Source organism: Felis catus, chromosome X (genome assembly GCF_018350175.1).
Source record: "Felis catus isolate Fca126 chromosome X, F.catus_Fca126_mat1.0, whole genome shotgun sequence".
NCBI lineage: Eukaryota > Metazoa > Chordata > Mammalia > Carnivora > Felidae > Felis > Felis catus.
Genome location: NC_058386.1, coordinates 20599815 through 20624844, shown reverse-complemented (window position 1 = coordinate 20624844; position 25030 = coordinate 20599815). Strand labels below are relative to the sequence as shown.

The 25030-nt window shown below is 43.5% G+C and overlaps 1 protein-coding gene and 1 long non-coding RNA gene across 17 annotated transcripts in view; one reads left to right on the top strand and one right to left on the bottom strand.

Moving 5' to 3' along the window:
• Positions 1 to 22536, top strand: part of PCYT1B (phosphate cytidylyltransferase 1B, choline) — a 135111-nt gene extending 112575 nt beyond the window's left edge. For 10 of the 15 annotated variants that reach the window (XM_019823683.3, XM_019823678.3, XM_045050557.1 and 7 more), the window contains 3 exons: positions 18630 to 18692; positions 21641 to 21933; positions 22261 to 22536. In XM_019823683.3, the coding sequence (XP_019679242.1) occupies positions 18630 to 18692; positions 21641 to 21933; positions 22261 to 22330 (426 nt within the window). In that variant the 3' untranslated portion in view covers positions 22331 to 22536. Of the gene's footprint in view, positions 1 to 18629; positions 21934 to 22260 lie in introns of all 15 variants that reach the window. The other 5 variants (XM_045050553.1, XM_019823688.3, XM_045050556.1 and 2 more) reach the window with 5 other exon arrangements.
• On the bottom strand, positions 319 to 22262 carry LOC123383327. 2 transcript variants are annotated; one of them, XR_006592910.1, is made up of 3 exons: positions 21952 to 22262; positions 1848 to 1998; positions 319 to 942 (listed from the first exon to the last, which is right to left on the bottom strand). It is a non-coding gene; the product is annotated as an uncharacterized LOC123383327 (long non-coding RNA). The 2 variants fall into 2 exon arrangements; XR_006592911.1 differs by having other exon boundaries at positions 1848 to 1993.
• Positions 22537 to 25030: the final 2494 nt, after the last annotated feature.

Sequence of the window (25030 nt, the reverse complement as noted above, 5' to 3'; positions counted from 1 at the left end):
AGTGCTGATGTAGAAGCTGCAGCAAGTTGTTCTGAAGATCTGGCTCAGATAATGCACGAAGGTGTCTACACTAAATAGACAAAGTACACAAAAACAGCCTTCTACTGGAAGATGCTCCCTAGGACTTTGATAGCAAGAGAGGTGAGTTCAAATTCTGGCTTCAAAGCTTTAAAACAGAGGCTGAGTTTCTTGTTAGGGCCTAACATAGCTGGTGACCTCAAGTTAAAGACACTGTTTATTTCCCATTCCAAAAATCCTAGAGCCCTTAAGAATTATGTGAAATCTACTCTGCTTGTGATCTGTAAAGTCAACAAAATATGGATGACAGCACATCTGTTTATTACACATTTAACTGAATATTTTCAGCCCCCCCCACACACAAAAGATTGCTTTTAAAATACTACTGCACATTGACAATGTGCCTGGTCACCCAAGGGCTCTGGTGGAGATATATAATGAGACTGGATGTTGTGTTAGCCGGCATGAAAACAACATTATTCTTCAGCCCGTGGATCAAAGAGTCATTTTGACTTCCAAGCCTTATGATTTAAGAAACATATTTTGTAATGCTGTAGCTACCACAGCTAGTGGCTCCCTTGATGGAGCTGGGCATAGTTGGTTGAAAACCTTCTGGAAAGGATTTACCATTCTGGATGCCATTAAGGATATCTGTGATTCAATGTAAGAAGTCAAAATACCAACCTTCACAGGAGTTTGGAAAAAGCAGATTCTAACCATAGATGATCTTGAGGGGTTTGAGATGTCAGTGGAGGAAGAAACTACCGATGTGGTGGAAATAGCAGGAGAATGAGAAAGGGAGCCTGAAGACGTGACTGAAGTGCTGTCGTCTCATGATGAAACTTGAATGGGATGAGGACTTATTTCTTCTGGGTGAGCAAAGAAAGCAGTTTCTTGAGATGAAATCTACTCCTGGTGAAGATGCTGTGAAGGTGGTTGACATGATAACGAAGGAGTTAGACTCTTAATAAACTTAGTTGGTAAAACAGTAGCAGGGTTTGAGAGGACGGACTCCACTCGTGAAAGAAGTTCTGTCAATGAAATGATGTCACACAGCATCGCAAGCTATAGAAATGGTTCCCGAAAGGAGCGTCAATAGATGTGGCAGACTTCATTGTGGTCTTGTTTTAAGAAACTGCTGTAGCCACCCCAGCCCTCTTCCAACACCCTGACCAGTCAGCAGCCCTCAACACTGAGGCAAGACCTGCCACCGAAAAGAGTATGACTCACTGAAAGTTCAGAAAATGGATAGTGTATTTTAGCAATAAAGTATTTTTAAATTAAACTTTTATAGCATTTCTTAGACATAACGCTATTACACACTTAATATGCTATAGTGTAAACGTAACTTTTGTATGCACTACGAAACCAAATTTTGACTCACTTTATTGTGAAATATATTCACTCTACTTGATTGTGGTGATCAGGAACAGAACCCACAGTATCTCTGAAATCTGCCACTATTTGCATACTTTAAAAGCTGTTGCCTGAAGGTCTGGCTTCCAATCAGCCTGAATCTAGGTGCTCAGTGAGATCCTCCCTTTTGGAACATTGACAGGCCTTGGTATACCCTCCACCACTTGGATCCACTAAAAATAAAATAAACTGCTTGGACAATCACAACCAAGAGCTATGGCAGGGTTGAATGGTAAAGTTTCATCTCTGATGTGCGGTTACTCCTTCTACAATGGCAAAGGTGGCTGTTTTATCTAATGCATAGTAAACAACAGAATGTCCAGGGAAGCAGACAAAGGAATATGTTCAAGATGAAAAAAAACAAGAGAAAACCTCAGAGAAAGTCCTTAAGGAAGTGCAGACAACAGATTTACCTGATAAAGAGTTCCAAGTATGGCCATGAAGATGCTCATCGAGGATGCCTGGCTGACTCAGTTGGTGGAACATGCGACTCTTGATCTTGGGGTTGTGAGTCTGAGCTCCACGTTGGGTGTGGACATTACTTGAAAAAAGATGCTCACTGAACTTGGGAAAAGAATGGATGAACACAGTGAGAACTTCAACAGAGAGAAACCAAGTATAATTAGGTACCAATGTTCTGGGCAAACACAAAAGAATGCAAAAGAATGAAACTGGATCACCTTCTAATACCATACACAAAAATAAACTCAAAACGGATTAAAGACCTCAGCGTGACACTTGAAATCAGAAAAATCCTTGAAGAGAACATAAGCAGTCATTTCTTTGGCATCAGCTATAGCACTGCTTTTCTAGATATATCTCCTCAGGCAAGGCAAACAAAACCAAAAATAAATTATTGGGACTACTTCAGAATGAAAAACTTTTGCATGGAAAAGGAGACAATCAACAAAACAAAAAGACAACCTACTGAATTAAAACAGGTATCTGGTAAGGATATGTAAAAAACTTACACAACACCACAAAACCAAAACCAATTTAAAAAATGAGCTGAGGACCTGAATAGAGATTTTTCCAAAGAAAAATGCAGAAGGCCAACAGATATGAAAAGATGCTCAACATCACTCATCATCAAGAACCTGCAAATCAGAGCCGCAATGAGAGATCATCAGTTCACACCATTCAAAATGGCTATTATCAAAAACACAAGAAATAACAACCATTGGCTAGGATGTGGAGAAAAGGGAACCCTTGTACATTGTTGGTGGAATGTAAATTTGTACAACCACTATGGAAAACAGCATGGGGGTTCCTCAAAAATTTAAACACAGCAGTATCACTATACAACCCCAAAATTACTCTTTGGAGTATTTACCCAAAGAAAACAAAAACACTAATTTGAAAAGATATGCACCCCTATCTTTGTTGCGGCATTATTTTTAATAGTCAAGATAGGGATCCAACGTAAGTGTCCACTGATACGCAAGTGAATATGTGATGTGTGTAAAGATATATATACATACACACACACACACACACACACACGTGTATACACACACAATGGAATATTACTTAGCCATAAACAGGAATGAAATATTGCCCTTTGTACCAACATGGATGGACCTACAGGGTATTATGCTAAGTGAAATAAATAAGACAAAAAAAGACAAATGCCACATGCTTTTACTTTTATGTGGAATCTAAAAATGAAAATGAAAAAAACCCCCAGAAACTCATGAATAAAGAAACTAGGGGTTGCCCCGGGGCAGAGGGTGGGTGAATGAATTATGTGAAGGGGATAAAGAGGTACAGATTTCCAATTATAAATTCAATCACAGGGATAAAAAGTACAGCATAGGGAATATAGTCAATAATATTTTAATAACTGTGTAGTGACAGGTGGTGACTATACTGATCATGGTGAGCATTTCATAATGCATATAATTGGTGAATCACTGTATTGTACACCTTAAAGTAATAAAATATTGTATGTCAACCATACTGAAAGAAACTGAAAACAAACAAATGGAAAGATACCTCTTGCTCATGGATTAGAAGAATTAATACTGCTAAAATGTCCATACTTCCCAAAGTAATCTATAGATTCAATGCAATCCTTATCAAAATTCAGTGGCAATTTTTTTTTACAGAAGGAGAACCAACAATCCTAAAACTTGTATGGAACCACAAAAGACCCCAAATGGCCAAAGCAATCTTGAGAAAGAAGAACAAGGCTGAAGGCACCACACTCCGTGATTTCAACTATATTACAAAGCTGTAGTAACCAAAATAGTAAGGCATTGGCATTAATATAGACATAGATCACTGGAACAGAGTAGAGTCCAGAAGTAAAGCCACACATACATGGCTAATGAAATTACTACAAAGGAGCCAAGAATATACATTGGGGAAAGGACAGTCTTTAATAAACAATGCTGGGGAAACTGGGTAGCCACATGCAAAAAGAGTGAAACTGGCCCACTATCTTATACACAAAAACTAACTCAAAATGTATTAAAGACATGAAACCATAAAAATCCTAGGAGAAAACATAAGCTATAAGCTCCTTGACAACTGTCTTGCCAATTTTGTTTTTTAATTTGATATCTAAAGCAAAGGCATCGAATGCAAAAATAAGTGGGACTCCATCAACATGAAAAGTTTCTGCACACCAGAGGAAGACAAATATCGTATGACTTCACTCATATGAAGACTTTAAGATACAAAACAGATGAACAAAGGGGAAGAGAAGCAAAAATAATATAAAAACAGGGAGGGGGACAAAACATAAGAGACTCTTAAATACAGAGAACAAACAGAGGGTTGCCGAAGGGGTTGTGGGAGGGGGAATGGGCTAAATGGGTAGGGGGCATTAAGGAATCTACTCCTGAAATCATTGTTGCACTATATGCTAACTTGGATGTAAATAAAATATTAATATAAAAAAAAGCTTCTGCACATAGGAAACCATGAACAAATGAAAAGGTATGCTACTGAATTGGAACAAATATTTCCAAGTCATATGTGATAAGAGTAAACATGTCAAAATATAAAGATGTCATGCAACTCTACAGTACAAAAAAGTACCAATCTGATTTAAAAATGGACACAGGATCTGAATAGACTTATTTCCACCAAAGACATACAGGTGGCCAAGAGGCACCTGAAAATATGTTCAACGTCACTAATTACTAGGGAAATGCAAATCAAAAACCACAATGAGCTATCACCTCACACCTGTTAGAATGGCTGTTATCAAAACAAGAAATTAACAAGTGTTGATCAGGACTTGGAGAAAAGGGACCCCTTTTCACCACCATTGTTGGTGGGAATGTAAATTGATACAGCCACTATGGAGGTTGCTCAAAAAGTTAAAAATACAACTACCATATGATCCATCAATCCCATTTCTGGATATTTATCTGAAGGATATGATAACACTAATTTGAAAAGATATATGTACCACCATATTCACTGCAGCATTATTTACAACATCTAAAACATGGAAGCAACTTAAGTATGCATCAATGTATAAATGGTTAAAGAAAATGTGTGTGTGTGTGTATATATATATATATATACACACACACATACATACCATGGAATATTATTCAGGCACGAAAAAGAAGGAAATCTTGCCATTTGCCACAAATTGTTGGGCTTTGAGGGCATTACGCTAATATGTTAGAGAAAGACCAATATTGTGCTGTCTCACTTATTTGTGGAATCTAAAACAACATACAAAAAACCCCGCACTCATCAATACAGAGAAAAGATTGATGGTTGTCAGAGGCAGGGGGTGGGTGTGGGCAAAATGGGTAAAGGGGGTCAAAAGGTACAAACTTAGTTATAAAATCCATCATGGGGATATAATGTACAGCATGGCGATTATGAATAATCCTGTATTGAGTATTTGAAAATTGCCAAAGGAGTAGATCTTAAAAGTTCTCATCACAAGAAAAAAAATGTTGTAACTATATATAGTGATGGATGCTAACTAGACTAATTGTGGTGATCATTTCGCTCTATGTACAAATAGTGAGTCATATTATACCCCTGAAACTAATGTTATATGTCTGTTATACCTCAATAAAAAAATAAACATGAACATAGACATTCTCCCTCCCCCCTTATTTACTGCTGTATCCTCAGGGCTTAGATTTATGCCTAAAGCATAAATAGTATGCTATAAGTAAATGTTTATTGAAGGAATGAGTGGTCAACTTTCAGATTCTCCATGCCAAGAAAACCCTCCATAATATTTTATGATACACAAAATGTTTCTTTTCAATATCCATCTTGAAAATACTCAACTGTGTTCAAGTTGGAGAATGAATATATGTGTGTGTATACATACATACATATATACACCAGATTGTGTCTATACATATACATACATATATATTATTTATATATACCACATTTTATTGATTCATCCATTAATGGACATTTGGATTGTTTCTATCCTTTGGCTATTTTGAATAATGCTGCTATGAACATTGCTATACAAATATCTGTTTAATTTCTTGCTTTTAGTTCTTTTGGTTGTACACCCAGAAGTGGAATTTCTAAATGTTATGGTAACTCTGATACTGTTTTCCACTGTGACTACACCATTTTATATTCCATTGCAATGCAAAAGGGTTCTAATTTTTCCACATTCTCTCTAGTGCTTACTCTGTGTGTGTGTGTGTGCGCATGTGCGTGCGCATGTAGAGAGAGAGAATACAGATATATTATAAAGTAATCATCCTAATAGTACTGCTGTTGTTTAAGACTTTTGATTTTACAAAACATATAATTCAGTTTGTGGATCTGAATTAATTTCCTGCTTGAATTTTTTTGACGGTTTCAAAAATGCACAAGTAACAGGCAACAGAAAAACTTCTTACTATGCAAGTGGCTAATTACAGAGAGTTGGTCAGGACAGGGGCTCACCTCCTAATGGGGTGCCTTGGTCAAGTTCCTTTGCATCCATTACCTCTAGGGTTGTTGGGTGGATTGAACTGTGTCATTCTTTAAAGCCCTTTAACAGCACCAAGGCACATGTCAGGTATTGTTTATAAGGGTTAGTTTTTGTTGTTTATTGATTTGGCCAAAACAAACTCTTTCCTTGAGTTCCATGATGCTTACCAGAAGTCCAAACCAGATGTAACTAGGATGTTTTTCTTTTCTGTTTTTTGTTTGTTTGTTTGTTTTTGTTTTTGGCAGTTAAGCTGGAATCTCTCTGAGATGCTGAAAACTTTGAAGGCATTTGTCAGGACATTAAACGCCTCACTAGATGTGAAAAACTTCTTGAAAAGTTTGTAGGAAGAGAAATAGAAAATTAGTTTTACTGGGACAGGACTAGATAGGGTTATGTTCTTGGGAGAAAATTTTATAAATGGAAAGCTCTCAATACAGTTAAAGACTTAAATACCTTTTCTTTATGAAAATGCCTTGCCATGGTCTTCATTATTTTTATATTTCTAAAGTGCTTTTCTTCCCAGGAAGCTCATTACAAATCTGTCTGCCTGCCTGACTCAATTTCACTCCTTTGCAGAAGAATCATGCTTCATAATGCACCAGAAACAGATCACAGAGCTCACAAACTGAGACCCAGAGTTGTTTTGCATAGGTACCGTGTTATATGAAATGTGACATCACTGTTTATCATTAAAGATTCAAATTATTTCATTACTGTAGGCATAATATTCTCAGTTATGAGCTTGAGTCAAACTACACAAGACAAGCCCTAGATTCCTTAGAAAATGAGCTGCTAATGGAAATGCTGACATCCATTAACAGTGGGAGAGCTAATGGCTGCCACCATAAATATACTTCAAGATTACAGTAATAAAAATACATATTTTCAATTGACTGCTAGAAATTCAAGGATTCTTTTAAAGTTGCTATTAATAATAGGCCACCCTATCCTTTTGGCATTTGATTTTATCTCATAAATGGGCTTCCTATAAGGTAATGCTGTTGTACTACAGCATTTTTTTTTTCAATTTGATTTTGCAGGGGTTGGAAGTCTTTTGGCAGAATTATCAATGCTTTTAATGTAAGGTGAATAATTGGTAGTTTCTTAGAACTGTGAATTTTAAATCTGAAGCGGTTCTTTATGATCAGCAAAGCATCTCTATTTGCAGAGAAAACTTGAGATCCTAAGATGAAATGGGCTAGAGCTGGTAAAAGGGGGCGGGGTAATTGATGATGTACCCTGAGGCTCTAAAATTCCCTCACCTATGTCATTACTGCAGTGCCCTTTGGCCTCTTCTCCTTGCCTCAGTCATTTTTCTCCCTTATGGCGATCAAAGTAATGCCTACTCATTACAGAACTTTAGAAAGTAAAGAAAAAAAGGGGAAGAGACTAAAAATCACCTGCAGTCCAACTGCCCACATTAGTCACAGGGATGTTGCCTCAATCTCTTCTCCATCTGCACGTATAGATTTCCTTTTACCAAATGGGATCGTGCAGAACATACTGTTCTCACATCATTTTTACATTGCAATAGCTCACCAACATCCTCACATTACTAAATATTCTTGAAGGTCTTGTCATCAGCTGCCTAGTGTATCATCTCAGAGTTGTGCACGATTTCTCTAACCTTTTTTAGGGTCTTGGGGTTTTGTCTGTTATGACACTGCAACAAATGCCCGTGTATCCAATAAGTATTTATTTATATCTCTGATTCTCTCTTCAGGAAAAAAAGTTTTTACACCTATTGCCAAATTACTCCTTAAAGAGGCACGGCTATTTTACCCTCCCATCAGCAGTAATAGGTGTGTGGTCTTTTTCCTGAGCCCTAACCGGTACTGGCCATTACATTAAAAAAAAAAATTGGGGAGAGTAACATCACCAAGATGGTGACAGGGGTCATTCCTGACTTCGCTCCCCCTCACAAGAAGAATTAACAACTCTTCATAGACAAGAGACCAGTGAGAGGATCCTAGCACATGGGGGTGAAGCTATATGCTGACCTTGTTGCCCTGAACCCAGGCCAGCCAGCCCAGTCCAGCCCATCACACAGAGAGGTCTCCGCTGAGCCTCCAGTTTTTATAGTGGAAAAATGGAGTCCAGGGCAGACATCCAACTCCCCCAGCATTGTAGGTCACTTCTTGGGAGCCCTCACTCTGGTTTTACCCTACAGGAATCACAAGGCAATCTGCGGGGATGGACCAGTGTGAATCTGACAGGGAGGGGCTTCCAACAACCCATGCCCATACTGGCATACTGAGTTCCTACCTGCAGCGCCCGAGTAGTCGTCACAGCTAGTGGTTTTGCCGATCTGCAGATCCAAGACGGTGGCACAGATGAGTTCGGGGAACTCAGTGGGGCCCCATTCTGCCCAACTCTGGTCCTCAAAGAGATTTTGCTGGCCCTGTAGGCTGGTCTGCCTCTGTGCAGGCAGAGAAGCTGAGTTACAGCCCTCCGCCCCACCCCTACCCCACTGCTGAGTAACACTCCCAACCATGCCCACCCAGAAAGGCTGGCAAGAACACCTGGGAGAGCTACGCGGTCCAGCCACACTCGAGCCAAGAGTATGGCAGGCAGAGGCGATTGCCTATAAAGCCAGTGCTACATGTGGAGGGTTCACTGGCTCTATCCAGACAATGGGACTAATTCATAGCCTACCCACTACTGAGTGTAGCTCCTGACCCCTCCTTACCAGAAGGCCTGATGTGGAAAAAGTGGGAGCCTATTTGGAACTGGGCCTATGGTCCCCCCAGGCAAGGGAGTAAAGTCATAGCCCCATCCACTGCTGAGTAAAGTTCTCAGCACCATCCAAACAGAAAGCTTGGCTGTAAGACCCGGAAAGCTGCATAGCCCATCAACATTTAAGCAGAGTCCAACAGGCAGAGCTGACAGTCCACAGAGCAGAGCCGGGGCCCTGTTCAGGCAGGGAATGTGTGGCACAGGTTGGCTTGAGTCAAGACCATAAACCAAAAACCTCTGTGGCCTTGGAGATACTTCTCTTGCTGTGCCTGGGCACATAAACTGATTCATAGCCCTGCCCACTGAATACCGTTTCCAGCCTGCCTGACCAGGGAACCTGACTAGAACACACAGAAAACTGTGGATCCCAGCCAGCAGGCCTCCTTACAACAGCCCTTGAACAGAGACCCCAGCCCATGATGCTCCTCATCTGCTGAGCAAAATAGGTGGACCCATTGTAGCCAGGCGGTTCAGTCCACAGCCTTGCCTGATTTAGGTACTCGAACTACCAGCCACATAGGCCCCATTCTCTTGCCCAATGAGGGCAGAGAAGCCAATTCATAGCCCCACTTACTGCTAAGTACAGTATGGACTCCTGCCAGTCTAGTAAGCCAGACCAGAGAACCAAACCAGCGATCTTACCAACTAGTCATACCAGTGGCACCCCTACCCCTGACCTCAGAGCTCAGCCAGGGGCCTCACCCAGAAATCAACCCTGGCAGCAAAACTCTACCTGCCTAAGGACACTACCAGCTGACATGTCCAGAAACCCAAACTGAGGTGACTGGCAAAGAGCTATCTCTGCCAAAGCAAACCTGCAAAGTCTGGAAGAGGAGACCGCTTACTCAAAAGTGTAGATACCAATGTAAGGAATCAAGGATCATGAAAAATCCGGTAAACGTGACACCACAGAACCGCTAAAGCTCTAATAAATGACCTTAAAGAAATGGTGTCTATGGACTGTCAAAGATTTCAGAATAATCCATTTAAAGTTTAACCAACTAGTAATACATAGAAAGCTAAAAATTAGGAAAATGATGTATGAACTAGAAACTCAACAAGTAGAAACCATCAAAAAAATTGTAGAGCTGAAACAATACAATGACTGAATGAAAGAATTCAACAGAGAGCTTCAAAAGGAGAGTCAACTATGCAGAAAAACAGTCAGTCATCTAGAAGACAGGACATTTTAAATAATCCAGTTAGAGGAGCAAGAAGAAAAACGAATCAAAAGGAGTGAACAAAGCCTACAAGACTTAAAAGACACAATCAAGGGGCATGTGGGTGGCTCAGTCTGTCAAGCGTCTGATTCTTGATTTCACCTCAGGTCATGATTTCACAGTCTTGAGACTGAGCCTTGTGTTGGGCTCTGTGCTGGGCTGGAGCCTACTTAAAATTCTCTCTCTCTCCCTCTGCCCCTCTCCCCCCCCCACACACACACACTCTTTTTCTGTCAACAAAAAAGATACAATCGAGACAAGCAATATTTGTATTAAGGGAATTCCAGAAGGAAAAGAATGAGAAGCGAATGGGTACAGAAATTAAATTTAAAGCAGTAATGGTTTAAAACTTCCCAAACCAGGTGAGAGACTTGGACATCCCAATCCATGAGGTACAAAGGATCCCAAACAATATGAACCCCAATAGGGCTACACTGATAGACAGTGTAATTAAATTTTATGACAAGTCAAAGACAAAGAAAAAAAATTTGGAAAACAGCAAGAGAAAAGAGGCAGATTACATATAAGGGAACCATCAGGAGATTATCAGTGGACTTCTCAACAAAATTGGTTCAGGCCAGGGGAGAATAGGATGATATGTCCAAAATATTGAAAGGAAAGAAAATGTCAGCCAAGAATTCTGTATCTGGCAAAGCTGTCTTTCAGAGATGAAGAGATAAAGACTTCCCCCCGCCCCAAAATAAAGCTGAGTGAGTTCATCACCATTAGACCTGCCTTACAAGAAATGCTAAAGGGAGTTTTAGGAGTAAAAGGACACTAATGAACATCATGAAAACTGAAGAAGGTAAAACTTACTGGTAATGGTAAATATATAGACAAAGTTAGAATCTATAATGTGGTAATGGTGGTGCTTAATGTACTTCCAACTCTATTTTATTTTTTAGTTTTTTTTTTTTAACATTTATTTTTATTTTTGAGACCGAGAGAGACAGAGCATGAACGGGGGAGGGGCAGAGAGAGAGGGAGACACAGAATCGGAAGCAGGCTCCAGGCTCTGAGCCGTCAGCCCAGAGCCCGACGCGGGGCTCGAACTCATGGACCACGAGATCGTGACCTGAGCTGAAGTCGGACTCTTAACCGACTGAGCCACCCAGGTGCCCCCCCCAACTCTATTTTAAAAGTTAAACAGGGGCACCTGGGTGGCTCAGTGGGTTGAGCATCTGACTCTGGATTTTACCTCAGGTCATGATCCCAGGGTTGTGGGATCGAGCCTTGTCAGACTCAACACTAGGCATGGAACATGTTTGAGGCTCTCTCTCTCCCCCCCTCTCTCCCAGTCGTGCTCTCTCTCTAAAATAAAAAATATTTTAAAATAAACAAAAGTTAGAAAACATTGTAAAAATAACCACAACTACAATAATCTGTTACTGGTTACACAATATAAAAAATACGTTATGTGTAACATCAATAACCTAAATGTGAGGGAGGGTGGAGATACAGGTGTGAACTTTAGAAATTCTATTGAAGTTAAGCTGTTGTCAGTTTAAAATAGAGTGTTATAATTTGAAAACGTTTTATGTAAGCCTTGTGGTAATCACGAGGGTAAAACCTGGAGTAATTACACAAAAGTACATGATAAGGAAGTCAAAGCATACAGATACCAGAAGACATGGAAACACAAAAAAAGAAAGCAGGATACAGAACAAGGAATTATGGTTCTACAAAAACAGCCATGAAACAATTAACAAAATGGCAAAAGGCCTTACCTGTGATTACTTTATATTTAATTGGATTAAATTTTCCAATCAAAACACATAGAATGGCTGAATGGATTAATTTGAAAAACATCTAATGATGTGCCCACAAGAGACTCACTTTAGTCTTAAAGACACAAATAGACTGAGAGTGAAGGGATGGAAAAAGATTTTGTAAGCAAATTGTGTACTAAAAAAGCAGGGGCTAACTATATTTCTATCACACTAAACTTACATCCAAAAATGGCGAAACAAAACCAGGAAGGTCTTTTACAATTATTACACAGTGATAAAGACGTCAATCCATCAAGAAGATACAACAATTGTAAATATTTATGCACCCAGCATCAGAGTGCCCAAATATAAACAGCAAAAACTAATAGAGCTAAAAAGAGAAAACAACAGGAATACAATAATAGTTGGGGACTTTAATGACACATTCTCAAAAATGGATAGATGATCCAAACAGATAATAAAGAAACAGATTTGAACAACACTAAAGACCAAATGGATCCAATAGACATATATAGAGCATTCTATTCAACAGCAGCACAATACCCATTCATATCAAGCACACATGGAACATTTTCTAAGATATACCGTACGTTAAGTTACAAAACAAGTCTTAGCAAATTCAAGAGGACTGAAATCATACCAAGTACCTTTTCTGACCACAATGGCCTCAAAGTAGAAATCGTTAACAGGAGGACAACTGAAAAATTCATGAATACATGGAAATTAAACAATACTCTGCTGAACAACCAATGGGTCAAGGAAGAAATTAAAGGTGAACTAAAAATGCCTTGACGCAAACAAGAATGTAAACAAAACATACCAAAACCTATGGTTTGCAAAGAGAGCAGTTCTAAGAGAGAAGTTCATAGAAATAAATGCCTACCTAAGGAAACAAGAAAGATCTCAAACAACCTAACGCTATGCCTTAAGGAACTTAAAAAAAATGTGAACCCAAACTTAGCAGACGGAAGGAAATAACAAATTCTGGCAGAAACAAATAAAACAGAATAGGTAACAATAGAAAAGATTAACCAAACCAAGAGATGGTTTTTTTGAAAAGATAAAATTGACAAACCTTTAGCTAGACTAACCAATAAAAAAAAAAATAGGACCAAAATCAACAAAATTACAAATGAAAATAAAAAAGTAGACATTACAACTGAGGCCACAAAGGATCTTAAGATGCTACAATGATTGACTATATGCCAAGAAACTGGAAAACTTAAAAGAAATGGAAAATTCTTACAAACATACAACCTACCAAAAATGAATCAGGATGAAGTAGAAAATGTGACAGACCAGTTACTAGTGAGGAGATTTAATTAGTGATCAACAAACCTCACAGGGAAGAAAGGCCCAGGAACAGATGGCTTCACTGGTGAATTTTACTGAACATTTAAAGAATAATTAATGTAAATCCTTCTCAAACTCCTCAATGTTTTGGAGGCGGAACACTCCCAAACTTATTTTATGAGACCAACATTACCCTGATACCAAAGCCAGAAAAGAATACTAAAAGAAAACTACAGGCCACTATCTCTGGTGAATATAGAGGCAAAAATTCCCAATGAAATACTAGTAAACAGAATTCAGCAGCATAGTAAAAATATCTTTCACCATGAACAAGTGGTATTTACTTTTGGGATACAAGCATGGTTAAACAGGTGTCAATCTGTCACTATGATACATCACATTGATAGAATGTAAGAAAAAAATCTCATCATCTCAATGGGCACAAAAATCACTGGACAAAATTCAACATCCATTCATGAGAAAACCCCTTAACAAATTAGGTATACAATGAACGTACCTCAACATAATGAAAGCTATAGACAACAAACCCACAGCTAACATGGTACTCCATGATAAAAGGTTGAAAGCCTTTCCTCTCAAGTCAGAAACAAGACATGGGTGCCCATTCTCACTCCTCCTATTCAAGGTATTACCGAAGACCTAGCCAGAGCAATCAAGGAAGAAAACATAAAAGCCATCAGAATTGCACAGGAAGAAGTAAGATGGCCTCTATTTGGAGAGGACATGATTTCATATGTAGACAATCTGACAGACTCCACCAAAAAACTGTTAGATCTAATCTACAAATTCAGTAAAGTTGCAAGATATAAAATTAACATACAAAAATAAGTAGCGTTTTTAAAATGCTAATAATGAATTACATGAAAGAGAAACTGATCGATCCTATTTATAAGACAAAGCAATAAAATACTTAGGAATAAATTTACAAGGAGGTGAAAAATCTCTACACTGAAAACTATAAGAAAGTGATGAAAAAACTTGAAGAACCAAATAAATGGAAAGGTATTTTAGAAGAATATTAATGTTTATAGACTGGAAGAAAATTAATGTCCATACTATCCCAAAGCCATCTACAGATTAAACGCAATCCCTATCAAGATTCCAATGGAATTTTTCACAGAAATAGAGAAAAAAATCCTAATTTTTATCTGGAACCTCAAAAGACCCCTAAAACCTAAAACAATCCTGAAAAAGAACAAAAGTGGGAGGCATCACCCTCCTGATTTCAAGCTATACTATAAATATGTAGTAATCAAAAGAGTATGATACTGGCAAAAGAAAAAAAAAAAAACAGACACCTAGACCATTGGAACAGAACTGAGAACTAAAAAATAAACCCATGCAAGGGAGCCAAGAATACTCAATGGAGTAAAGACTGTCTCTTCAACTAATGGCGCTGGGAAAATTGGATATTCACACATAAAAGAATAAAATTAGACCCCTATCTTACACCACTCACCAAAATTAACTTGAAATGGATTACAGATTTCAACATAAGACCAGGAACCATAAAAATCGTAGAAGGAAACACAGGAAGAAACCTCCTTTACATGGGTCTTGGCAATGACTTTTTGAATAGGACACCTAAAGCACAGGTCACAAATTCAAAAATCAGTGGGACTACATCAAACTAAAAAGCTTTTTCACAGCAAAATAAACCAACAAAATTAAAAGACAACCTACAGAATGGGGAAAATATGTGGAAACCATGTGTCTGATAAGGAATGAAGATCCAAAATATATAAGGGACTCCTACAACTCAATAGCAAACCCCCCAAATAATCCACTTAAAAAATGGGCTAAGTACCCACAAAGACATTTTTCCAAGGATGCTACACAAGGACCAACAATTACATGAGAAGATGTTTGTTCAACATCACTAATCAATAGGGAAATGTAAATCAGAACTACACTGACTTATTACCTCCCACCATTTAGAATGGCTACCATAAAAAATACTGGAAATAACAAATGCTGGTGAGACATGGATTAAAAGGAACCCTTGTGCATGCGCTGTTGGCAGGATTGTAAATTGGTGCAGCCATGGTGGAGAATATAATGGAGGTTCCTCAAAACAGTAAAACTGAAACCACCGTATATATGAGCCAGCAATTTCACTTTGGGGAATATAATCCAAAGGAAAAAAAAAAAACCACTATGCCAAAGAGCTATCTGCATCCCCATATTCAGAGCAGTATTATTTAAAATAGTCAAGACATGAAAGCAACCTAAGTATCTATCAGTGGATGAATGGATAAAGAAAGTAGGGTAGATGTATACAATGGAATATTAGTCAACCATGAAAGAAGGAGGAAACCCTGCCATTTGTGATAACATGGACGGACCTTGAGGGCATTATGCTAAGTAAGTTAGAGAAACACAAATGCATGATTTCACAAGCAGAGTAAGAAAAACAACCCAACAACTCAAGGAAAAAGCAATCAGATTTGTGGTTACCAGAAACAGAGACAGGAGCAAAAGAGGGAAAAGCAGATGCAGGTGGTCGAGACGTACAAACTTCCACTTATAAGTAAGTACTAGGGAGGTAATATACAGCACAAAGACTATAGTTAACGTTGCCATACGGTATATATTAAAAAGTCGACCCCAAGAGTTCTCATCACAAGGAAAAACTTTTTTATCTGTATGAGATGACAGATACTAACTTATTGTGGTAGTAATGTCATAATATATGTAAGTAAAATCATTACACCGTATACCTTCAACTGTGCTGTATGTCAATTGCATCTCAATAAAACTGGAAAAAAAATTTTACATGTTGGGAAGACAAAAATTTTAACAATCTGATATATAAAAAAGGCATCTCACTTCAGTCATTTTGCATTTGTTTACTAGGGATGCTGAACATTTTTTATAGGTCATTTGTAAGTCTTTGCATTGCCTTGACAAGCCATATGCTCTATTTTTCTATCCAGGTTTTTGCATTAATCTTTTGGATTTGTAAGCTCTGTTTATATACGAAGATCCATTATTTATGGTTAAATGTTGCAAGAATTTCCCCCTGGGTTTTCACTTGCCTTTTATTTTATCTGATGCTGGGTGTTTTTTTGTTTTTTTGTTTTTTTTTTGAGGTACACAAGTTATACACTTTTATATAGCCAAGCACTGATCTTTTCCTTTATGGTTTCTTTCTTTGCTTTTATGCTCCCACCTAAAGATATTTCTGGAACACACATCTGATGATACCCCTCCCTTAATTAAAATCTTCCAGGGGATCTTAGGGATAAAAACAATTCCAGCTGTTCCTGGTGCTGCAGCCCCAAGGCCCCGTCAGCCCCATAGGCACTCTGGTTAGAGTCGGCCAGGAAGTATACTTAGGCCTCTCTACTTAGCGCCCTCTGCTTGGAAAGGCACCCCTCCCCCAGCTTCATGGGCTCACTTCCCACCTCAACCCTCCCCCCCCCTTCCTGTACATCACTGAAGCCCCGGCTTGTACAGCACATGGTCTCCAGGGGGCTCTGGAGTGGTTTGTAAAATGGGTAACTCGAATGACAAGCCAGGTCTCAAATCGCTAACTGGAGAAATGGCTCTCAGGCCCAGTTTAGGATCCCAAGATCGGACTGAGGTGCTGGGGGCGGAGGCTCCGTGACAAACCAGGCATAGAGCCCAGGCAGCACCGGCAGGGCGCTCCGAGGTGGGGGGGATGGGACGTACATATACGTGGGGGGCCGAGCTGCAGGCGGAGAGCAGAAGGGCAGAGCGCTCGCGGCGCCGCCAGCCCAGACCCGGCTCCCCATGAAGCAGACGGATGGACCGTGTCAGGGAAGGACTCAGTTCTTAAAGCGCCAGCCAGCGGTCAGTTGAGGTTCCCAGCCGGAGCTGTCTTACCACCAAGACCCCCTTTACCCACAGAGTCCCCCACCCGAGCAAATGACACTGCTGGCTTTCTAGTCGTTTACGCCAGAAGCTGGAGTCGCTTGATCAGTCTTCCTCCCACACCACACACCCCACCTGTCAGCGCCTCCTGGGGGCTCTACCTGCAAAGTGTAACCATTAAGGAGGGCACCTGTTGGGATGAGCACTGGGTGTTGTATGGAAACCAATTTGACAATAAATTATATTTAAAAAAAAAAAAGTGTAGCCAGACCACGATATTACATGATTCCATTTAGAGGACATTCTGGAAAAGGCAAAAACCGTAGGGACAGAAAACTGATCTGTTGCCGGAGGCTGGGGGAGGGGGTGACAAAGGATCTCGTGGGAACTCGGTGGCCAATGGAACTCTCCTAAGACCTTGACTGTGCGGGCGGCCACATACCCTGCTGGTGCTTATCAAAACTCACAGAACCGTAGGCTGAGAAGGGTGGGTTTCACCTTAAGTCAGGTATACTTTAAAAAATCCGGGGAAAACAAATCTACCGGGCCTCCAACCGTTTCTCACCTCATGTAACCTTGGATTCTTAAAACGGTGCGCTCGACCCCGTTCTCCCAGCCCCAACTCTCCTGACTCTTGGACCCAGAACTCCAGGGGTCAAGGAACTATCCCGAGTTTTTTCTTCTCAGAATAAAGGCCAAAGTTCTTACACAGCCACCAAGAGCCTACGGGACACAGTTTTGTGTCACTTCTCTGGTGACTTCCTCTTAACCCCCTCCTCCCCGGGGTGACTCCACTCCGGCCGCCATGGCCTCCTCGCTCCTCCCTGGACATGTACCGCATGCTCCCTTCTGGAATGTGTTTGCCCCCGATTTCCAGTCACATGGGCCCCGGGCCCTCATCTCTTTCAGGTCTTTGCTCAGATGGCCTCTCCTTGTGGCCTTCGCTGAGCACTGTAATTACCTTTGCTGCCCAGCGCTTCCCCACCTCACACCCCCATCTTGCTCTCCTCTCGTTTTATTTTTTCTCACACCCCGTACATCCATCTGACATACACGTATCTCATTCCCTTCGTTTACTATGGGAGTCCTCCTCACATCGATGAGGACAGGGATTTCTGTGTCCCCCTACCCTTCCGTGCCTAGGACATTACGATGTGCCTGGCAGGTCGCAGCCCCTCCGGTTACATTTGGTAGCTGGAGTCAAGGCAGGCGAGGAGGAGAGTCCCAGGAGCCAGCACAGTGGCCACCTGTGTGTCGGCCTCTGGCCGTCCCTGTCTTTCACTCCCCTCCTCTCCGCGGGTAGTGTCGGGCATCGAGTGTGGTACGGGGGCGTGGGTGCCCGCCTGGTGGGGCGCCAGCTCTCTTTCCTGCCCTGTTTCGCCACCAGCTTGGAAGACTAACTTAACAGACCCTTTCTCCCCATTTTCTCTCTAGAAGCAGATGTTCCAGGAGAGGAGTAGCCGGATGCTGCAGGCCTTGTCCCCGAAGCAGAGCCCAGTGAGCAGCCCCACCAGGAGCCGGTCCCCGTCCCGCTCCCCGTCACCCACCTTCTCGTGGCTCCCGAACAAAACCTCACCCCCCTCCTCACCCAAAGCAGCCTCAGCCTCCATCAGCAGCATGAGTGAGGGGGATGAGGATGAGAAGTAAAGGCTGCTGGCAGATGAGAGCCACCCCGCGCGGGCTGGGGCGGGGGCGGGGTCACCGGGCTTGCCTGGGTGGGGTTGGATGGGTCACAGTCGCAGGGGCAGCGGCTCAGCTAAGGTAAGGCCTGGGGACCAGCTCTCCCCCAGTCTCCACTCAGCCTAACATGTGGGCTCTGCATGGAGGTTTCTAGCCGGACAACCTTTACAAACCTTCTTAGCAGCATCCAGAATCACTCTACTTTAACCTTGCTAAGGAAAGATGCAGAGCGCCCCCAGGAGACTTGCACCCAGTGGGGTGTCTTCTGCTTTGGTCCTTCCACCCACCCCCACCAAGTTCACCACCCGTGGAAGCGGCCATTCCCTCAATCCGCTACTTGCAGCTCACAAGGGCCCTGCACGTTGCCTCCTCCCACCCAAGCTCTGCCAGAATAAAACGGTTTCCCATAGAGGTGGCGAAGTGCTTCTGACATAGCCAAGTTCATGACAAATTCCAACCTTCTCAGTTGAGCCACTGAGACCTGATGTTGCAACACATCTATCCTTGCCAGTTCCAGGAACGTGGTGCACAGATCAAGACACGCTTTAGGCCAGATACGTAAAAGGTCATCTAGCACGAACCTTAACTTCTTATCCAAAAGACAGTTTTGTTGAGAATGCCACGTAAGGCCTAATATGTTCCTGGTTGTATCTTTTCATCTTTGGTTCGACTTCACGGCCTTCCAGAAATTACCTTTCTCTGTGGGAAACGCAACAGAGAAAAACATTTTGTGTATGTGTGTGTGCGCACGTATGTCAAGAGGAGCTGCTCTGCTTTGGCTCCGAGTTTAGCAGATGCTCAAGGTCTCCTGGAGCTTCTCCTTAAAGGATGCTAACTGTGGAATGGCTTTTCCCATGTCTGACCACTTAACAATTTCATAGACCTCAAGTAACCATTTGATATACCAAACCACATAGTATACCAATAGGGGGTGCTACCTGCACGTATCTGTCCTATGTATGCTCCAAATACACCCTCCAGGGTGTAGACCATATGCAATACGAATATACGGTGGTAGCATTTTACAGTACACTCCCCTGCTCTCACCCTAATACCCTGGCTGAAATCCTCGGTCTAATGAACTACCTGGTTCCCTTGTGACTTGGGCACTTTGTCAAAAACTCATCCTGGATTCCTGTAGAAATGTCTTGTCCCAACCAGGAATCGAGCATGTTGTTCTCATGGCCTCCCGTAATAGTTCTGGAGGGAGGCTCTGAAGAGTTTCCCAGAGCAGTGTCGGAATCTCAGTTTGATCTCAGCATAGACATGCTCTAGGTTGTTAGACCGCTACCCCGCCCCTAGGTTTGCCAATGGGACGAGGACCCTAAGCACTCCTGTGGAGTTGTGTGAACTTCTTGGCCACTAATGACAGGTCGGGAAGGAGCAGGTAGAGTCAGGGTGTAGAACCACACTCTCAGGTAGAGGAGGCACTGCCCGCCGGTCCCAGTAAAGCCAGAGACAGCTGGGGCCCGAGCAGAGGCCCAAACCAGCAACTTGTGGGAAGAGCTCAGCATCTCTCATGCCACAAACACCCCTCTTCCGAGGCCTCGGGAACCAGCCTTCTGGGCGAGAAGTGGGGCAACCAACGAAGGAAGGTGGCATGTCTTTCCCCCTGGTGTCGGGGTTGAACTACCTCCCTGCCCACCTGGAGAGAAGTGGGGTTTACTGGGAAGCAAGACCATGAGGCCGAGCTAGCTTGGAACCCCCTCGTTGCCGGCACTCTCTCCAGAGTAACGTTGAGCAGTCGTGGGACTGCCGCGGGGGGGTGGGGGGGGGACGCGGCACTCTAGAGGGAACCTGCCTGTAGTCAAGGCCCAGAGCGTCACCCTGCCGAGGGAGTGAGGCCCCGTGCTTCCGTTGTGCCCACTCGCTCGCCCCTCCTTCATGCAGCTGGAGCAAACTGGCGCCCAGACCCCGTCTCGGCTGCAGTGAAAGGATGAGAAGAGCCGGGCAGGGCAAGGTGGGGGAGAACAGGGGGAGGAAAAAGGGGAGAAGAGGGGCCTCGAGAGCGGAAAGGACGTTAGAGGAAACCCGTGCTCTCGAACCACTTCAGGAGCTCTATGTGTAGGAGCAACTACCTTGGGCGGGCCTCTGATGTGCTTACTGCACGGCCCCGGCGCAGGCCCGCCCTCAGCTGAGTTGCGTTCTGAAGCAAATAATGTGGGGCTGATCGATCGGGCTGATTACGCGTCTGCGGGCCTTCTACCGCGTACTGACTGATGCCACCTATGTGACTCAGACTCAGCGCCACGAATGGGAAACGACCGATGTCTGGGATGTTTCGGGGATGGGCCACAACAGCCCACAAGCCGTTCTAAAGCTCACCCCCCCCCCCACCGAGCCCCTGCTGTCCTCCAACGGCACCCGCCCACCGTTGTAAGGCCAGGCGACTACTGAGAAGGAATGCGGGGGGCGGGATTCCACAGCCCAACAGCCCAACTTTTGGCGCTTCTGGCCATGAGCGTCTTCCAGCCCACCCCCCAGGAAGAGATGGGGGTGCTCTTTGTTCGGGCCGACCAATCAACAGTAATGACCCAGAGTGAGTCAGGGCTGGAGTGAGAGATGTAGAAATTAAGTGCAGGCTCGAAGAGGCCAGCAGAAATGAGAGAAAGCGAGGAAGCTTTAGACTGAGGACTAGAGAACAGTAGCGAGGGTTGCAGACGGGGGCCAGGTTACAAAGACGGGCGAAAACGAGGGTGGAGGGTGGAGAGTAGGGGAGCAGTCACCTTCTGCTCCCTTTCAGAGTGTCACTCACCCCCTAACAGGTGAAGAAGGAAGGCTTCCTTTCACAGACACCCAAGGTTAGTGGATGCCCGTGCGGGGTGTGGGTTCCCTGCCCTCCCCAGCTCCCCCGGCTCACCACTTCTCTGTCAGCTGCCACACCCTCTCCCCAGGGCCCTGAAATCAAACACTCACCCTTCCACCAGCTCAAAACACAGGAGAGCTCTAATATCGTAGCCACACCGAACGGCCCGCTTCTGGCAAGCCCGCCCCCATGTGCCAGGACCTTAGAAAAGCAAAGGAAACCAACCTCAAGACGAGCGACCCTGAGACCTAAGTAAGACTGCCTTCTGACCTGCTCTGCGGGCTTGGGATCTTGCTCTTTGCCTCGGGCTGTAGTCACTGTGAGTCCATCCCTGGAGGGAGGGACGGGAAGAGCGAGCGTGCGCCTGTGTTCTCTTCAGCTTCAGGACTTCCTTTAGCACCCAGGTGTACCCCAGGGAGACGAGCGAGTTGGCGGCTCAGACTCAGCTGAATCAGATGAGCCCGTTTGGAGCAGAGATGTTCCTGTTCCTCAGGCATCCATTCAGCACTAGTCTTGGCCATCAGACTTTTTAAAAACGAATAAGTTCACGAGGCATTTGCAACTTCTACTTCTCTCTAGAATTGAGTTTTTTGTTGTGTCACTGCGATGTGCACCGGGACAAAGCCATAAGAAGAGCACGCACTCTTAAGACTCTGCTGTACATACAAGAAGACGGAGACTCATCTGGGTTAAAGTACGACCTTACGCCCAAGCATTTGCTCTGGTGCTGAATAACGCGAACTACTGGAATCAGCCCTCCACCCCTACCCCCTGGTCCCTCCCCGACCCACCCCCGCTCCCCAGTGGAACACAGCGTTCCCAACCTGTTTATAAATAAAGGGACACGTAATTGCACGTTGGCTTGTCGTGTTTCTTCAAAGTGTGCCTCTGCGTTCGCGTGTACGAGTGCCAGCTCAGAGGGGAAAAACCCAGGTGTGGCGGCCGTCCCGCCCATGGCCAGCTGCGGCCCCGGGACTTCAGAGGGGACTTCAGAGGGCGGGGGCTCTGCGCTGCGCGGCTCGGGGCAAAGGGCCCACACCTGCCTGGCGAGCTAGTTAGGCTACCCGGAGGGGAGGTCACCGGAGGGAGCCCGGTCGGGACCTTGAGTTCTAGGTTCCCGTGCTAACTGGCTTCGTGACCGAGGCCAAACCGCTTCACTTCTGTGGCCTCGGTGTCTGCTTTTGTAAAACGAGGGGGTTGACGGAAATGGTTTCTGAGGTCTTTGCCCGTTAAGGTCTCTGAATGTATGACCCAGCCCGCGGTGTCCCTAAGCTGCTCCGGCTAGGATGCTGTCACCAAGTGACCGTGAGGAAGTGCTTACCTCTCACTGAGCAGAGAGCTGGAGGGGTGGCCCAGCACAGCTGACAGCTTTCTTTGGTGGCCGCTTACACGCCCTGGCCTCCACGGGCTCTCGGGCTCCACCCACCTTCCCCATCCTGCCACCTGGTGGGGGCTTCTCACCTGTACCTAACCGGGGCGGCGTGGCCATCTCCACCACTTTAACATCTTTGTGGAAGCGAGCCTCTGATAAGACCGAAGCAGAGAGACGGGGGTGGAGGCACTACATCGGGAGCCCAAAGGCCAGCAACTGAGGCAGATTCTGCAGCGCCGAGACCCGGGCACGTGCCCTCCACTAGCTTGATTTGGGAGTTTCCATGAACTCCATCTGGGGAGGTTTAGCTCGGAAATGACACTTCTAACAGTAGCCCGGACTCTAGAATCAACAGCCAGGCCCGCGTCCAGCAAGGGAATCCACTTAAAAACAGAATACCTATTATTCATAGACCATGTTACTTGGCTTTGTTGCCCAGATCAGACACGTTCTTGACAGGCTGTAATTACAGCAAGAGTTACAGGTTTCTTCTTGACTTCGTGAGACCTCAGAAATGTTCCCAAAAGAAAAGCAATCCATTCTAAAGCACAGTAAAATTCATGTTGACGGACTCTCATTTTTGCTACAAAGACAATTAGCCTTTGTAAACAGAACCCCAGGATAAAAAGGTACACTATCAGAAATGTTTACACACAAACCACGCACACGCACAGAGTCCTCTTGTACCGGAGGCCTCGCGGGTTATTGGAGTTGTGTGTTTAAGCAACTTCTTCAGTAGGAGCCATTAGATAAAAAGACTCCCACCGAGATGCCATTCAGACAAAGCATGACCATTCATAAACCCCCAAGTATACCCAGTGGTTAAATTCTTTAAGAAGTCATCGAGTCAAAACCAATTAACCAGTAAAATGCAAAAATATCATTAAGAGCATAAATATCTGTAGGCACTAATCGATCTCTGTTAGGCCCTGCTGTGCGGCTGTAACTTATATTCTAGAAAAAAAAAAAAGACCTTGTTAGCTGAGTCTCTGCCATAGCTGACCAAATATGGGAAGCTTGAGGAGAACTGTTCAGAGCAGGGTTGACTTGTCTCCTACAAGCAATTTTTATTCTCCTTACCTTCATTCTCTTTCCTGCAGGGGGGTGGGGGGGGGCGGGCAGGGAGGGAAATTGACATGCCAGGTTACTGTACTGTATTCACAAAAGCGGAGTTCTGATGGAGGGATTAGACATAACTAAAATATTTGATATGTAACCTTCCATTTTAAAAGAATTAATGAATCTATACCTGAAAGAGTTGGGATACTTTACCCTTTCCACAGGGACCTTTTCAGCTAATTATACTTGCAAATGAACTTGTCACTTGAAAATTTCCAAGTTCAAAGAAAACCTGTCATCTTCTGCCATGCACGTGGCAGGACAGGACTGATTACACAGCTTGACGAGAGAACCAGTCTTTCTTGCCTGGTAGTCCCATTCCACTGGATAGATGTTGACAAGAACCCATTCGCTGGTCTGACCACAAATCAACATGAACACAAGAGAGTCACTGACTCTATTTTTTGTTTCTATACCTGGTACCCAGGGATCAACAATAGCTGAAAGAAGCTGAAGAGGTATATATTAGTTTCCTACTTCTGGAACAAACTCAGCGGCTTAAAACAACACAGCTCTGGAGGTCAGAAGTCCAAAACGGGTCTTACTGGACTAAAATTAAGATGTTGGCCGCACTGGATGCTCTAGGGAGGATGTGTTCTCGCACTTTCCAGCTTCTAAAAGCTGCCTGCATTCCTTGGCTCGTGGCCTCCTTCCATCTTCAAAGCCAGCCAAGGCCAGTGCCGTCTTTCTCATGTTAACACTACTCCCACAAGCCTTCTGCCTTTATAAGGGCTCTTGTGTTTACATTTGCCCACCTGAATAATGCAAGAAAATCTCCCTATCTGAAGGTCGTCAGCAACTTTAATTCCTTCTTGCCACGTAATACAACATATTCCCAAATGCCGAGGATTACGATGC